A 15,617-nucleotide genomic window follows, 5' to 3' on the forward strand; every position below is an offset into this window, starting at 1 on the left:
GAGATATGACATGATCTGTGTATGAGTAACCTAACTTACACTCACCACCCAACTGTTCTAATCATAAAAAGTGAACTGAAACACCTTTTGTTAATAATAAATTAAATTATTATGAATTTTTGAACAACTGACATCTGCCATATTTAACAGTTCCTTCCTCAAAAGATTTTCTTTTTAGTACTTCAACCCCGTATATTTAGGAATTTTGGAAATGCTATTCGAAACACCAGGTATAAAGATCATACCGTAAGGTCTTATTGATATGACTTTCCTATGACCCCGGTGTACAATTATGCAGTATAAGATTTGTATAATCCAAAACACAAATGTTATAAAAATGAAATTGCATTTATGAGTATATTTCTGTTGTTACCTAGAGTGAAAAAGTTATCTAGGGCTCAGTTTTATCTTTTTATCTTCAATTTTAGTGAGAGAACTGTTTTAAAGTCCTTAAAGAAGAGCATGATAACACTCTTATGCTGCTTGAACATTCAACAAGTTACAGAATATCAACAGCATGCAGAATTTGTTCTGCTACACTTGTTGTCAACTCCGCAGCCATTGTCAGCTTCCCAGCCTTTACTTGATTAACAATCTCGGTGACAATGATAATTACGTGGATAGAAAAATCTCCAGTGATTAATTGGTGTCGCAATGCTTCAACTTTGACTTCTTCATAGTTTGGTTTATTAAAGCCTGCTGCTGCTAGATGCACATTGACAAAAGCAATAGGAAAAGGTGGCTCTGTCCATGCAAATCCATGACACAGATGCAGTAGCTAGAGCCAGATATGATCCTATTATTCTCACCATCTTGTATATGAATTTCCTACAGTTCTATTGAAAATGATGAAGGCTTTTAGACGAAAGAAGGGCTTTTTTGTTTAATTCACTCACTTTGCAGGGGTTTGGTCAGCCAAAGCAGACCTGTTATTCCTTCACTGGTATGATATGTGAGAGGAATTTTCCAGATGTATCTGAAAAATGCACAAGTCTGGTTAAACACCATTGCCCCCCCCCCCTTCCATTTCACCAAAACCAAATTCAAACTTGCAAGTGCTAAACTGGCCATGCTGAATTGCAGACACTTACTTGAATGGTGTTGGCTTGCGGCTTATGGCAGTGTCAGGATCAATCAAAAACTGTGACTGCCTCACATTAAAACTTTTCCCACTCCTTTCCACGGTAACAAGGGGAAATCCCATTTGCTTGGTCCAGCTTTCCATAATACTAGTTACACTTAAACCCTAGACAACAAACAAGCCATAAGTCAACAGAAAAAACAAAAGCCAGGAGTTAAATACATGCATACTTTGAATAAAAATGTGGCTTTAGCTGCCCTTCTTCAAACACCATTAGATGTGCAATTGATGCTCCTATACCATGTTATACAAGGCACAGAATCCCAGCAAATCATGAACTTTCCAGTGATGTACCGAGTCTAAATGTCCATGTCTGCAGGAATCATCCTTTAGATGGTAGACTTATGAATGTTTTTGAGAAAAAAACTAACGATATACTTGTGGTGTTGGATCTACATTAGTCTTAGACCATTCATCAATATTATTCAGTGAAGTTGAAGAAACTTGAGATCTAGCTCCCCCCATCCCTCTGCACATTTTATTCAATCATATCTGTGGACACATGTTAATCTAGACTCTAGAGGAATGACTTATAAACTAAATCAATTCATTCCCATTGATCTATGCCTACATTTTCTTCATGCACTTGCTCAACATTTAATACAAAAAAAAAACTGCTGGGAGCATTAATTTTAAACGAAATTGATTAATCCCAGTTGGTTGTTGGACAAAGCTGAAGCTTCTTCAGTTGGCCATAGACTAGGTCATAATCAATTAGGATTTGTTGTAGATATATTTGAGGTATACTTTTGAATGAGAGAGCTAAGCACACAAACCTACAGTATCTACTTAATATTATTCTAGGTTTTGGCAATGTCTGTGATTTAAACCAATAGAGCACTGTGAATGAACCCACTTGCCTCTATAACACACATAATGAATAAAGTCACGATATTCATTTTTGAGTAAACAACTTTGCTAAAGAACTGTCTACCACATCCTTCCTGAGAGGCAGAGAAGCATAAATGAAGGTAATCTAGTAGATACAGGCGAATGAAGAGGTGTGTGAAGTGCTTGTGCTACAGCAATGTGACGCTCATAAAAGATATTAAAATAGGAATTCACAATATGAATTCAAATCAACCAAAACTACACGGAAAGTATTCATGCATGAGAGGGGTTATCTGCAGGTCTCTGCTTTTAGCACCCCCATGTCATAAATACTCAACTGTATGAATTACGATTTCATCTTTTGGTATTATTAGATACAATCATATTTATTTCAGATCATAAGTGCATATACTATGGAAACAGCTCATGTCTCCACTATGCTGGAAATTCATAAACATTTTGCAAAACATCTAGCTGAAATATTTACCGTATGTGCTACATCATCAAAAAGAAAAAGTTAATTTCATTTTTGGAAGCAGCTAGAATTTTGGCGAAAAAGACTGATGACTTAATTGCTGAGTTGTAACAGAAACCAAAATCAGTTTTCCTTCATCTTTGGAATGTTTTATAGCAAAATACCAAGTTTAAATTAAATTTGATTACTGGTTTTAATTGTCTATAAAGCTAAAATAAGTATTTAATATTAAATTTAATGACTAGTTATTTGCCTATTAAAGCCAAATCAGTATTTAATAGAGGAGCCAGTAAATACAAAAATCACCACTTACGCTTGATGATGATGACTCAAGTTCATCCCAAAGATCAAATGTTATAGTGTTGGCAAACTTGTGCTTGTTAAGGTATTTCTAGATAAAGAAAGTAAACATTTACTGGTGTGCTACTAGGTAAAACATTTTAATAAGACTAGGAACTGGAAGGCATAACTAACTTACAGAGATGCCATTTTGGAAGTCCTCTTTTGACAAAAAGCCTTCTAACATGCGAAGTACTGATGAGCCCTGTAGGGGTATTTATTTTTGTTAGAAGCAATCATATCATGCATCTTCAGTGCAGGGCAGCAGCTTTCAGAAGTGCCTTTTTTCATGCACAACATATCACTAAAAAGAAACCACATAGCCTGTATTTATATAAAGCCCCTAGCTTTTACTTCATATAGTCCACTTCCATTATTTTAGTAGAGACTGATTCAGGTTTACATGTAATTATGTAATTCTGTTTCCATCTGTCAAGTTGAAAAGTGCTATCAGGTGCCCATGATTTTCTATGAAGATATAAGCTAGTTACTTTGAACTGACAACACTTAACATGAATTAGTATGAATGGGAGAAAATCGTTAGCAGGTAGATCAAATGTCATTACAGTCACGCTTAAGGTATTTCTATTCAAACAGTGGCACCTGCACATAGAGGTGGCATAGAACTGTGCCCCTTCCAATATAGTACCAAGTGCAACAGTAAAAAACCCAATGCAAACAGAGCTATATAAATGGGCTTTAAAAGACTCAAGGGGTCATTGCTGAGTGGGGAAAGGCAACACATATACTCAAACCAAAGTAGTGCTGTGTCTACATCTGATATCAGCTAATTAAACAGCTAAAATAAAAAGTTGTTTGCACGTAAGAAAGAGCTTATGACTGGTCATTGCTTTGCCAGTTGTAGCATTACTAGTCATAACCCTAGCCCTGATCAGCCCCTAAGCATTCTTACATGAATGTAAGTTGGTGAATTCAGCTGCTGATTAGCTGCTACCAGGTGCATATCCCCACAATTCTTCATGGCTGAGAAAGCATGCAGGAAAAACAACTAAAAACTCCAGTAACTGCTGTTAGTCACTCAAGCCATAATAGCATCTCTTGCACACATGTACATGTCTTTGTACTTGAAATGCTTAATAGTGTGAAGCTTAATAGTGCATATTGGCATTGTACAACCATTCGTACAGATGAAGTGAGGACAGGCAATGATCCAGTAGGAAATTTCAACTAAGTAAAAGTTTAATCTCCTGGAACTATTAGACCCATTTTCTCACACATTTTACACACTCTGACCATGTCATCCCATATGTGACCTAATAAATGCAGGCAAGGCCAAATTAGCCTAAGTTGACTGTAGATTGCCCCTCCCCCCTCCTCATTAGCAGTAGATTTCACTAGCTCAATTCAACGTACTATAAGATAGATAATGTTTATTTAGGTGTGCCTCAACAGCCCAGTAGCCTAAAGGAGCACACACTAGGTCAGATACATCAGAATGACCATTTAAAAACATTATTAGAACTGGTAGACTCACCTTTGCATAGGATATTACATCAAAGAGTGATGATATTTCACTAGGATTGCTAACATGTTGAATAATAGGGTGGGAAGATGTCACAGAATCTGCTTCAAGGACACCAGCTAAAATCATTGTAAATAAAGCATCCTGAAATAAAGCAGAACAATTAAATAAGTCAAGTGAGAAGAACATCAATAACAGAGGCATAAAAAACCTTAGAATTATTAGGTGTGACAGGTCAGAATCATACAATCAGAATGATATTAGCAATGATGAGATCATCTACTCATATGCTATGCTACCCTGTTAGTTATGTGTAAGAATATTCAGGCTGAGTTTACACTGAAAATCTTATATATTGCAGCTGAAGATCCAGCACAATACATATATGTGCATGGTTCATTCTTGCTTAGTTTGAGCTTTTCTAATGGGAGAAAGAAAAACTACAGCTTCCCTGTTAAATCTAGCACCTACGCAATGAACAAAGCAGTTTGCTTCAACCTTAAGCCTAACACGATAATATTTGTGTTTAAACATTATTGAGCACTTTGCTTGAATTTGCTTGCAAAAGAATAATACATTGTGCTGACCGAGAAAGTTGCTTTGGGCAGGCTGGCTGGCTTTTAACATTACCATTAATTAGCACAACCCGAATTTCCCTGTGAATGAGGCTGTGAAAGCTTGAGACAAAAAAGAAGAGCATTCATTGAAGAAGTACACAGCACAGAGTGGACATGAAGTTATTACTGTATTTACACAACAGTAAGCTTACCTGCTTTTTAAATAACAAAATCTGAAGTTGGTGGATGTCGACTAACAATTGATTCTAAAACGTGGACATTGCCATTAACAGTGAGCCAAACAAGATATCAGGGACACAACAGTATAGTTGCAATTTTATGCTTGCTCTATGGCTCTCCTCATAGCGTAAAATTGTAGATTTACAATCGTAAATGTGTAAATATAATATATAGACATAATATGTATCATTTGGATCCTCTCTCACTCTCTCATTTATATTTGTGATTATGGCAAAAAGTTGGGTGAAAATAGGAAACAAGGAGCCATTGAATGTAAGCCTCTATAAAACTGATTGATCATGCACACTGAAAAATATTACAAATAGCTTACACTGGACTGCATTTTATGGGTAGAAAAACAATAAAAAGCAAGTATCTTTAATAAGCTCTGCAAAGGCACTCCTTATCATCGAAAGAACCAAGTATATTTAATTATCTTTAGAGAAGAGACTAGTAATACTAAACCATAGGAAGCCATCATAGGATTTATTTATTAGGTTGAAGTTATATCTACAGAAAAAGACACTGCATACCCTAATTCAGACAAAATTGTTGTCACTCACCGGCTCCCACTCGGGGTAGGCATAAGCCATGCCCTTGTACTGAATATAGCTAGCAAAGCCTTCGTTGAGCCAGAGGTCATCCCACCATTCCATTGTGACCAGGTTCCCAAACCACTGAAAAAGACAATTATGTGTCTCATGTAACCTATATTCAAGCAAGAGCGATTTACAGCTAATAATGCTACCCACAACCACAACAGAAAAGGTTTCTATTTGCCCTTAGTAAGTGAGGTAAAAATTACCATGGGCACATTATCTTGTGTCCTGTGTAGCTGTGGATACATTTTCAACAACCAGAAATACTCACACTAATGAGGCACTATGTATGATGCAACTGTGCATAGTGATGCTCTCTGTCCAAGGGACAAATTTTTAAAAGACAAGCTTCTAAATTTCCTCAGGAAGGTAATTTCAAGCAAAATAGTCTTAAAAAATAGTAAGCAGCTTTCACATGTTGCTACTCAGTAATTGCTGGCTAAAACTACTAGATGTGATTTGCTTTAATGATGGTCTGCATCAGCAAAGAAACTATCCAGGAATTTAAAGCAAGAAGATACTTTTGTACCACAATTTGCCCATAATAAATAAAAACAAATGGAAGTAAAAACATATGACCATGTTTCAGGCTTCATAAAAAGTGCTCGAAATGAGCTGCTTGTAACATATCTTTTTATGCTTTTCACATACATATCAGCACTGCATTTCCTTTAGCATATTATTTTTCAGATATTTGGTTTTCTACATTACTTCAGTACTGTCTTTCCAAGCAGTTGACCATAATATGCCACATAGCAACAAGCCTTTGGTCAGGCTCAGTGGCAACTGATGTTTGCACATCAAGAACAAAGTGTGCTATGTAAGTTAAAGGCCTTTTGTCAACAAAATAAAGCAAACATACCTTATCCACACATACATACCTCATACACTTCTCAGATACAAGAAACAATACATAAGGCAGAGCATGCGTACAACAGAGCTGAGTGTCTCTGGTGCTTTACAGTGTTTTCACAATGAGCCCACTAAAATAAGTTATACCGGATTACCATGCTTATAGGGATGCTAACTGCATTTTAAAGCATTCACAGGCATATGACCTCTGTATGTGGCTCAGTAATGAAGAGCGTGCCATTTTGGCCATGCTGGTATCAAAACTCCGGCCCAGTTAGCAGCCTACATCATTAGCTGAGCCAAAATAACTCAGCTGATGCCCTGAGGCAATAAATATCGATTAAAAAAAAAACATCTAAGAGGATGGCTTCCATTGCTATGAATATAACTCAAAACTCAGGCATCATTGTTTTTATAATAGCATTACAGACAGCACCATCAATCATGTTCAGAGAATGGTAAACCTGCCATAGCACCACTAAAGAAGCTTTGCTACTGAAAAACACACAACATGCCTGTAGCACAGTGAGCACTGTTTATAGACTAAATTTCAGTTCCTGAAAGAAAAAAATGTTTCTGATGCTCTTTCAAGTTAAGTAAGGTTTACTCATTTTTAATGCTGTAATTTTAATGAAAACGAGAAATTTTGAAAACTGCATTTCAGCGAATTAAAAAATTTACATTTCAAGAATATAAATACAGTCTTCAACATAATTTTGCTACCTTAGAGAATCCACATCTTGGTACTGCTGCTCTTTGCTATGAAGAAAATGCCTACATAATTTTAATTTTAAAGAAAGTAGTACTATGAGGGCACTAGAAAAGTGACTAGAACATGTTGGAATGCTAGCGCAGGCCAGGAATGAGTGGCTGAGAGCCGTGAATCCCAAACCAAGACTGAGCTTTATTTTTCTTGTTGGCCGCTAGGCGCGTCCGTGCTACACCCTGTTTCCTCGTGCATTCCCCTTCTCTCACAGGGATAGGGAAACCATCGACTTTTGCCACCTTTTCAACAATAGTCAAGAGCGGCAAGCAGCGCGCGCATGTAGGTCGCTACAAACATTTCATGCCCAGTAAAAAACATATCAAAGCCGCAAAATTCATGAAAAAATGTTTGTAAATAGTAATGAGCCGCACCAAATTCTGTAAAAGCAAAATTTGGTTCCCTACGTCTTTTTGTGGTGCAGGTCTGAAAGCAAGACACTTTTACATTCGAAACATGGAAAGAATTAAGCCACTGCGAGATGCTTACCATGTGTGCAATTTCGTGTGCGATGATACGACATATTGTAATTAAGTCAAAGGTTGAAGACGTTTCTGGATCATAGAGAAGGCGAGCCTCCCGAAATGTAATCAATCCCCAATTTTCCATTGCTCCAGATGAAAAATCAGGAATGGCAATCAAATCTGTCCCAGAATAAAATAAGATATGTGTTTAGCATGCACAGAGTAAAATGAGCATGCTTTAGATGACATATAGTTCCGGCATTTAGATTACATTCACGTTAGCAGAGACTAAAATGGACATGATTTAGATGACATGTAGTTCAGATTACATTCACATCAATTTCAGATTTCCTTCAGTCTTGTTTGTTGCTTCAGAGTGTACCTTGAGAGCCCCCAATGGATTCTACTTGCAACCACTTTGTACGAAACTATCTTGAATGCACAGTACCAGAAAATGTAGCAAAATATTTATACAACTTTAAAGCCTACAGTCTGAAACTACAACTGTTGAAAGTACTTAACATCCTGTTGAACTGAGCCAGTTTTCCTCCACTTATGTATATCTTTCATAAAGGTTCCTGCACTGACACTGATTATTGTTTTAGCCCTCTTCCTCATATCTAAGACGAGATGTTATCATTCAAATTTGGAGACTCACCAAGCTTGGGCAAAGGGTACTTTATTCCAAAGTACTCTTCAAAGTATGTTAGAATCTTCAGTGAGGCTTCAAGGGCATAGTGAGCTTTATCAATTTCTTCCTCTCTGGCAAAGACCTTAACCTGTTTAGAGAGAAAGAATTGTAATTCCCAACTAATATGAAACACTTTTTCAGTACAAATCTAGTGCAGAGAAAAGCCATCAAGAGTAAATACAAAAAATTCAAATTTACTCACCTCTACACCATTTGAGCTATTTCCAGAAATGTTATGAAAATCGCAAACGATTAATGCAACCAAGTAAGTTGTCATTTTTACTGTCCTCTGAAATTGAGTGACTTGCAAGCCTGTTGTTGTTATCTCCTTGCCCTATATCAGGGTAAAAAAGGTGCAAAGTCAATTTTAAAATCTGTTTAGAATTAGTGAATAGTACTTATGTGTTTAAAAGGTTTGGAAAGGATTACAAAAGAGCTGCTGTTTAGAAAACATATGCTGCCCAGACAGTGGTGAAATTATTTGATTATTATGTTGTTAACCCCCATCAACTAACTAGGCCATGACAGCAGTGAGGTTATGTTTTAGACAATGAGAGATAAGAGCCTGGCTCATAACTTTCCTTATCATGTTGCATCTGACATTGTCTAGTCAAGCAGGTGCCCATTACGTGCGAATCTGGCAGAGCATAGAGGATTTTGCCTCTACCAGAAAATTCCGAAAAAGTGCCCCCCCCCCCTCCCTCCTCTCTTAAGAGTCAAAATTACAGGAAACGTGGAGGGGGTGCTTTCCCGGAACAGCACCGAAATTCAAAATGGCAACAAAAATTTTTTCTCGGCAGAAAAACAATTTGGCCACAGTGCAAATGCTCTTAAAGTTTCATTTTTCTCTGATCAGGCTGAAGAGGCTTAAAAGTGTGCACCGAGACATCGGTGAGCTGTCGCCGAATGTTCGTGCTACGCCACAGCCACTGTATTCTAGGCACTATAGCCATTGTAAACTCAGCGCCTGCCAACGTTTCCTCTCAACACACTATTTAAATATGTTCCTGGTAGTTTTATTTCTTTCGGCGCCAGCTCCTTTGGTTGCTCGCATCAGATATCTCTTTCATGGTGGTCATCCGAAGCCAGCCGTCAACCATTAGGCATGTGCACATCCGTGCGAGTCAGCACCGTGCTGGTGGCACTTTTGTTTGTTATGTTTTTGAGAGCTGAGATTGGATTGGATTCTTGAACTGCATAGGGCTGGCAGTGTTGCCTGAGGAAGTGAGGGAGGTGTGTGCTAAGGGTATATAGGAAGCAGGGAAGTGCGGCGTATTAAAAGAGTGGGGGGAGGTGCTTTCCCGGAGCGTCGTGGAAATGTGCAGTTAGCAGTAAAGTTAAAGGGGGTGCTTGCTCGGAATTTAACGGTATGTATGCTAGGACAAGCAATGCGCTGAAATCACTACAAGTACTGTTAGAAAGTGCTTTTTCTGTTCACTAAGCATATATATTGTGGTGCTGATGTCACCACGAAAACTGTTCAGGTTCTTTATGTTTGCTAATTTGTTAAAACACTTTCATTTCTTGTGTTCTAACGTGGCTTATATGAATATATAGTTTTCCCATACAACGGTCATGTTTCACTATGGTAGCAGTTTTAGCTAGTTGATGGCAAGGCATAGAATGGGTACACAGCACAAAAAACACACAAGACACATTTGTCCCATGCTGTGTATGCCTCACGTTTCATGTGTCAGATTAGTTTTCTTACCATGACAGGCATATTGGAGATAGCAATGTAATCTGGATCGTGAATTATCTTGATGCTAAAGGTGGCCTTAAATCTTGGCTCATCAAAGCAAGGAAATGCCTTTCTGGCATCAGTAGGCTCAAACTGTGTGGTTGCGAGGTACCTGCAACAACAAAATACCCACGTTATATATCCTGTTTACGCCTTTTGTAGCTGTATCCAATATGAAAAAAAGATTTGAAAAAGCCATGGTGGCTTCACTGCACCTTGTTTCATTTGCTCCGACAGGGTAGCTGCTCAGGTAAAATCCACGCAGGTCTCTCGAAAGAACGCCCTTGAATTCATAATGCAAGCTATATGTCCCAACATCCACAGTATAACCAAGCTGCATCACATAAAACTCATTGGGCTCGTGAAAAAACATACTGGACAGGGGTACCATCATTTTTGTAGACTCATCTGTCATGAAAGCTGAGGTGATGTTAAGGCTCCTGGCATGTACGTGTACACTCTTGACTGGTTTGAGGACCTCCACTTGGATATCCACCTGACCCTGGAATGTGTGTGAGTCCAGAAGGGGTTGGATCTGGAGGTCATAGTGTACAGGCACAACATGAGCAGGCAACCGGAGATTCCTCCATGGCATGTACTCGTACTCCTTGACCCAGTTGAGCACAGTTGATGCGAAGAAATTCCGCCAGCGGATGTTTGCTCTCACTGTCTCAAGCACCTGAAGGTTAGAGCGCTTTCCAGTACCCCCTTCCGGATATTCTTCAAAAAACTGCTCCACCTGAAAATCAATGCCACAGTTTTTTTCAAGATGATAAATTCAAGATCTACATTATGAGGATGACAGGCGTTTCTCAATTGGTTAATATATAAAACTTAAGAAGTGATTTTTTTCTGCAGCTGCTAAACTCACCTGAGTGAAATCTGTTGGATATAATAAATAATGCCTAACTCCAGTGAGCGATGGAAGTAAACATGACTTCTGCATTTAGTTTATGTAGTAAATTGCTGCGAATCGTAAATTAAAAGAATTCATCATGCCTGCAGCTCCATAATAAAAACTGTAATAACACCTGTTATGACCATTTTGTGTAAACGAAAATAACATACTATCTGAATACCTCTTTACAGCTTTGTGTTCTCTCCTGAGCCACTACAGCCATACTATTGTAACTGACATATAAATCTCATACAAGATGCAGTTTATCCACATGAATTACTACAAAACAAAGTTACAAAGGTTTAAGTCCCTAAATAATTTACCACTCAGATTTTTAGCAGTTTTTTTTTGTACACAACACTGAGGGCCTACTACCAATGATTAATTTTTTCTTTAAATGCAGCAAACTTCAGATGAATTCCCTGCGTAGAGTGCAGTAGCTGCCTAATGAGGGTTTCTGCATTCCCTACACATTTCAAAAAGAACTCTAGAACTTCTGTGGCTGAACCTTCATTTTATAATAGGATTTTGTTACTACTTGGCAGCTATACCAGAGCTGATTTTTTTTCTATCAGACCTTTATGTTGAGCTCATGCAAGAAAACTGGTTCCTGAATAGCATTGCCAGGTGGCCTTGTGAGACAGCAGATATTTGTTCCAAAATACCCATCTATGGCATTTATAAACAATTATGAAGGAGCTCATAGAATCCATTCATGAAGCTCTCCTACAACTCACCTTTTGAAGCTGTTCTTGTGTTGTAAAGTGTTTGCACACAGAAAACAATATGGCTCCCAGTTGTCTTTCATCTGAAGAGTATCTAATAATAATACAGAAAGCCACATTTCAGGAACTTAGAGAAAACCAGCATTCATCCATATGTACATACAGAATGCACATTGCAGACTCAGCACTTTATTTCATGCAAGAATTAAGTGCCTGTGAAAATTATTTCCTAATGTTGAAGCTAACACAATTTACGAATGCTATTGCAATAAAAAAAATGAAATTAATTTCTTAAAAGATAAACAACAGTGGTTACAAATTGGTAGTTAAAAGCTTGTTACCTTGATGACAGAAGCTCCCAATTATTTCTTATGAAATCCCAAGCTAGGGACAGCCCAACATCTCTGGTTGCAAGGTGTTCCACAAGCACTGCGAAGTCCACTCTCCTGATCACAGTGTCATTCAAGGACAGCGTGAGAAGCCTAGAAGACCCACAAAAAGTATGACATGAGACATCTCGTAGTGGGAAGCATTAGCTGCTCGACCAGCTGGATAATTTAGAAGGATGTAATTTATAAAAAAAATGTAGTCTTTTTTTATTCCTTTGTGGTTCACCACATATGCATGTAAATACGAAGCCCTTATATTCTATAGAATTGGTCACACATTAATCAGTTACTGGCTTTGGACAAAGTCATTGGTTTAAAGAGACCATGAAAAGCTATTTACTAAAAGTAGAAAACATGCACAAATGATCAGTATTTCCTACTAGTCCAATCCCTAGCGCAAACATTTTAAAGCTAGCTTCACTAACACCAAAAATATTGGGGACCAAAAATGATGCTCTTCCTCCTCCCTGCAACTCAGTGTGCTTGAGCAATCGAAAAAAATAAAGCAGGCTGTGACAGCACCCTATCCAACCCATGCCACTTGGGAGCGCCCAATGAGAGGATGCACCCAGAAAGTCAGTGACTTCAATGGGAAGAGGACGGCAATGAACGCGCGATGAGGAGTCACCATAATTTATTATGAGCAGACGCCATGAGCACTTTGCAAAATTTTACTTGCACTAAATAATAGGGCCTACGCAAAGCTCTTAAATTTGACTTGAATACTCACAGAGAACACCTCTAATGATTTGCTGTATTTGAATATTACTATAAATATAGTTTCAGGGTCCTTTTAAGCAATCTGAACCACAAAGCACATCTAGCTACAAAAACTTTCACTGAAGTTCTCTGGTTAATTCTTTTTTGCTGAAGTTAAGAATTGCTCATCCTAACATTTGACTGACATAACATAGATATCTGTCAGATCTACTGTCAGATCTACTGTCAGCATAAAAATAAATGCAAACAAGGCAACTTAGATAGAAACAATGAAGAGAAAAGACTTGAGTGAAAGAAGACAGCAGACAGATTTTCCCACTGATGGCTCGAAAACTGCTGCATGAAAGTCTAATACCAAGCTGCCTCTATTTCTCTTTTGGCACCTAATATTTGTAAGTTTGGCTTAACATTGCAGTTATTTTGTTCCAGTTTTATTTAACATTGTTAGTACATACTAAGGATTTATATGCTTTATATTCATCCGGATCTAATTACAAGCATAATGACTGAAGCCAATTTGTAAAACAACTAATAAACTGCAATACTGATTAATCTTCCATTACCACTCTTATCTAGTTTATCTCAAATTAATCCATTCAATCCTTGTAGTAAAAATCTGACACCTTCTTTTCATCATGTTTCAAGCCACGCCTGCTGCTGATATGCTACATCACATAGCATTTATTGTTTTTCATAATGTACAATGTGGGCTGAAAATATGAGAACTCATATTATGAGACACAAAGAATAGGCTGCTGCTTTAGCACTTCCTGTGCAAAACCAATCGAATAACATACTGTGCTCTGAGACTGCCAAAACAAAGAGTTCGAAATTTTGCTGTGTACAGTCAATGCTGGTGGATAAAAGTTGTATCTCCCACAAAATAACTGTGTACATTACCATCTTTGTGCTCATAAGTCTCACTGCTTGCAAGTGAGAAAAAAAAACTTTTACAAACACCGCTAGAATAAATTGATTTCAGTTTAGCTCTAAATGATTCCTGAGAACTTTGAATAATATTTTGGAATCAAATATTTCTAGTAGGATGCCACACATGCACTTTCACAAAAAAAAGAAGCTGGAACAAGTCAGCATAGTTTACAAAAGTGGAACCAATGGCATCATTCTCAAACTGCTGCACATGTTGCTGCAACAGTGCGGTATGAAAGTTTTGTTTTCATTCAGTGTTATCTTGAAGGGCTTGTAAATGGATATTTTGTAGATAAGATCACCTTGGTCACATCAACAGTTTCACTTTTAGTCAGCGCTACATACTGTAAAACTTCAATGCTAAGAACCCACTGCCATTAAGGCATCACTCTCCTCAGAGAAGTGGTTTAAAGTTCATCACTACAGAAGACGAAATTTTCATGAACTGAAGCAGCAACGATGCCTGTAGCTTTATCCCTCTCAGAATGTGGCACTATGATGACTGTTACTGATCCAATGCATGACTTAATCTGCAATAAAACATTCCAAACTCATAACTCGTACAATATTTCAGTTTTCTTTTCCAAATACTAACTAAACAATAGTATTACACAGTGATCAAATACTGAACTCCATTTCTTTCATGCTGATTTTGTATTGTTATGTCAAGTGTAAAGTTTAGCTTTTCAAAAATAAGAATGAGATTATACCTTTCAATGACCGTTTCGTTATCGATGCTCGTAAGTCCTTTTATGAGGCTTTTCCTTTCAGATGGCAGGGGCTCGCTTTTGTACTTTGAGTACATGGCTTCCCATATTGTAGCATTTCCACTCGCAGCCATTCCCCAGACATAGACTAGCTCCCGGAGATTCGGTGGTATCCTAGACAGAGGTAGCAGAGCAGTAAAAGCAGAAGATTGCACACCTGATTCTTACCTTCATTGCAACATTATAAAAGCTATTGGCAGGCTTTTTTTAGCTATTTCATTCATCATATTTCAGTTACTTACACATGCAGGCCATAACTTTGGTTTTGCAAAGTAGCAACAAATTTGGGTAGCTGGCAGTGTCACATTAAATGAATGCTAAATGTAGCATACACAGGCCCTATACTGATGATACTGTATTACAGGTGCCATCTATAAAATGGCAATATCTTGAATACGAGTATAAATGTCAAAATGAATAGGCTGTACGTGGTAATTTAATAACACCAACATGTTTTTGTCACTATATTACCACAGCTTAGAGTTAAAGTTGAGTTACTAGGATGAAAACAAACCAATGTGTGATTACTGTTCCGCTATTGAACTCTGTGCTCTATAAGGGCTTCATTCAAGTAGCATTCAATGGGAGACGATTGATCAGGCTAGTTGCCATCTTTTATCACAACAAAACTTGAAATCAAGTGCTTGGTACATACGTGGCTCCTGCAAACCAAGCCTCCAGAAGGTCTCCGGCATTTTGGAGGCAAACTCTGTCGCCACTGAAGCATGACAAGTATAAAACCACTTCACGTGCTCGCCTGCATAATAAGAAACACAAAAACAGAGGAATGAAAAAAAATGCCCTTAAAGATGTTCATAAAAAAAACTACAGAATCTCAGTTTTCCTGTCTAATTAAACAGGTGATAATATTGCCGCGAATCATTCGAATCTTTTTTGTTGCTTTCAACATTTGCCGGAGTGCAGTTTATCACTGATCACTTTGCTTTCATCATGCAGAACAATTTCGTTTTCCTTCTTTGCTCATGCTCAGTGTCGCCGAGTTGGTTATATC

The 15,617-nt window shown here is 37.8% G+C and overlaps 1 protein-coding gene across 1 annotated transcript in view; it reads right to left on the minus strand.

Moving 5' to 3' along the window:
* The window catches only part of LOC146204737 (uncharacterized), a 158,388-nt gene that overhangs the window by 10,031 nt on the left and 132,740 nt on the right, over positions 1-15,617 (minus strand). The window contains exons 33-47 of the mRNA XM_084589451.1: positions 15,261-15,362; positions 14,549-14,719; positions 12,141-12,281; positions 11,812-11,893; positions 10,392-10,915; positions 10,147-10,288; positions 8,638-8,769; positions 8,403-8,523; positions 7,770-7,924; positions 5,630-5,743; positions 4,282-4,413; positions 2,926-2,991; positions 2,761-2,838; positions 1,092-1,246; positions 897-976 (exon numbers count right to left, since the gene is read on the minus strand). Coding sequence (XP_084445577.1) covers positions 897-976; positions 1,092-1,246; positions 2,761-2,838; positions 2,926-2,991; positions 4,282-4,413; positions 5,630-5,743; positions 7,770-7,924; positions 8,403-8,523; positions 8,638-8,769; positions 10,147-10,288; positions 10,392-10,915; positions 11,812-11,893; positions 12,141-12,281; positions 14,549-14,719; positions 15,261-15,362 — 2,195 coding nt within the window. The remainder of the gene's footprint in view (positions 1-896; positions 977-1,091; positions 1,247-2,760; positions 2,839-2,925; positions 2,992-4,281; positions 4,414-5,629; positions 5,744-7,769; positions 7,925-8,402; positions 8,524-8,637; positions 8,770-10,146; positions 10,289-10,391; positions 10,916-11,811; positions 11,894-12,140; positions 12,282-14,548; positions 14,720-15,260; positions 15,363-15,617) is intronic.

Source organism: Amblyomma maculatum, chromosome 1 (genome assembly GCF_055883805.1).
Source record: "Amblyomma maculatum isolate TAMU_Amacu chromosome 1, ASM5588380v1, whole genome shotgun sequence".
In the NCBI taxonomy this organism is placed as follows: Eukaryota; Metazoa; Arthropoda; class Arachnida; order Ixodida; family Ixodidae; genus Amblyomma; species Amblyomma maculatum.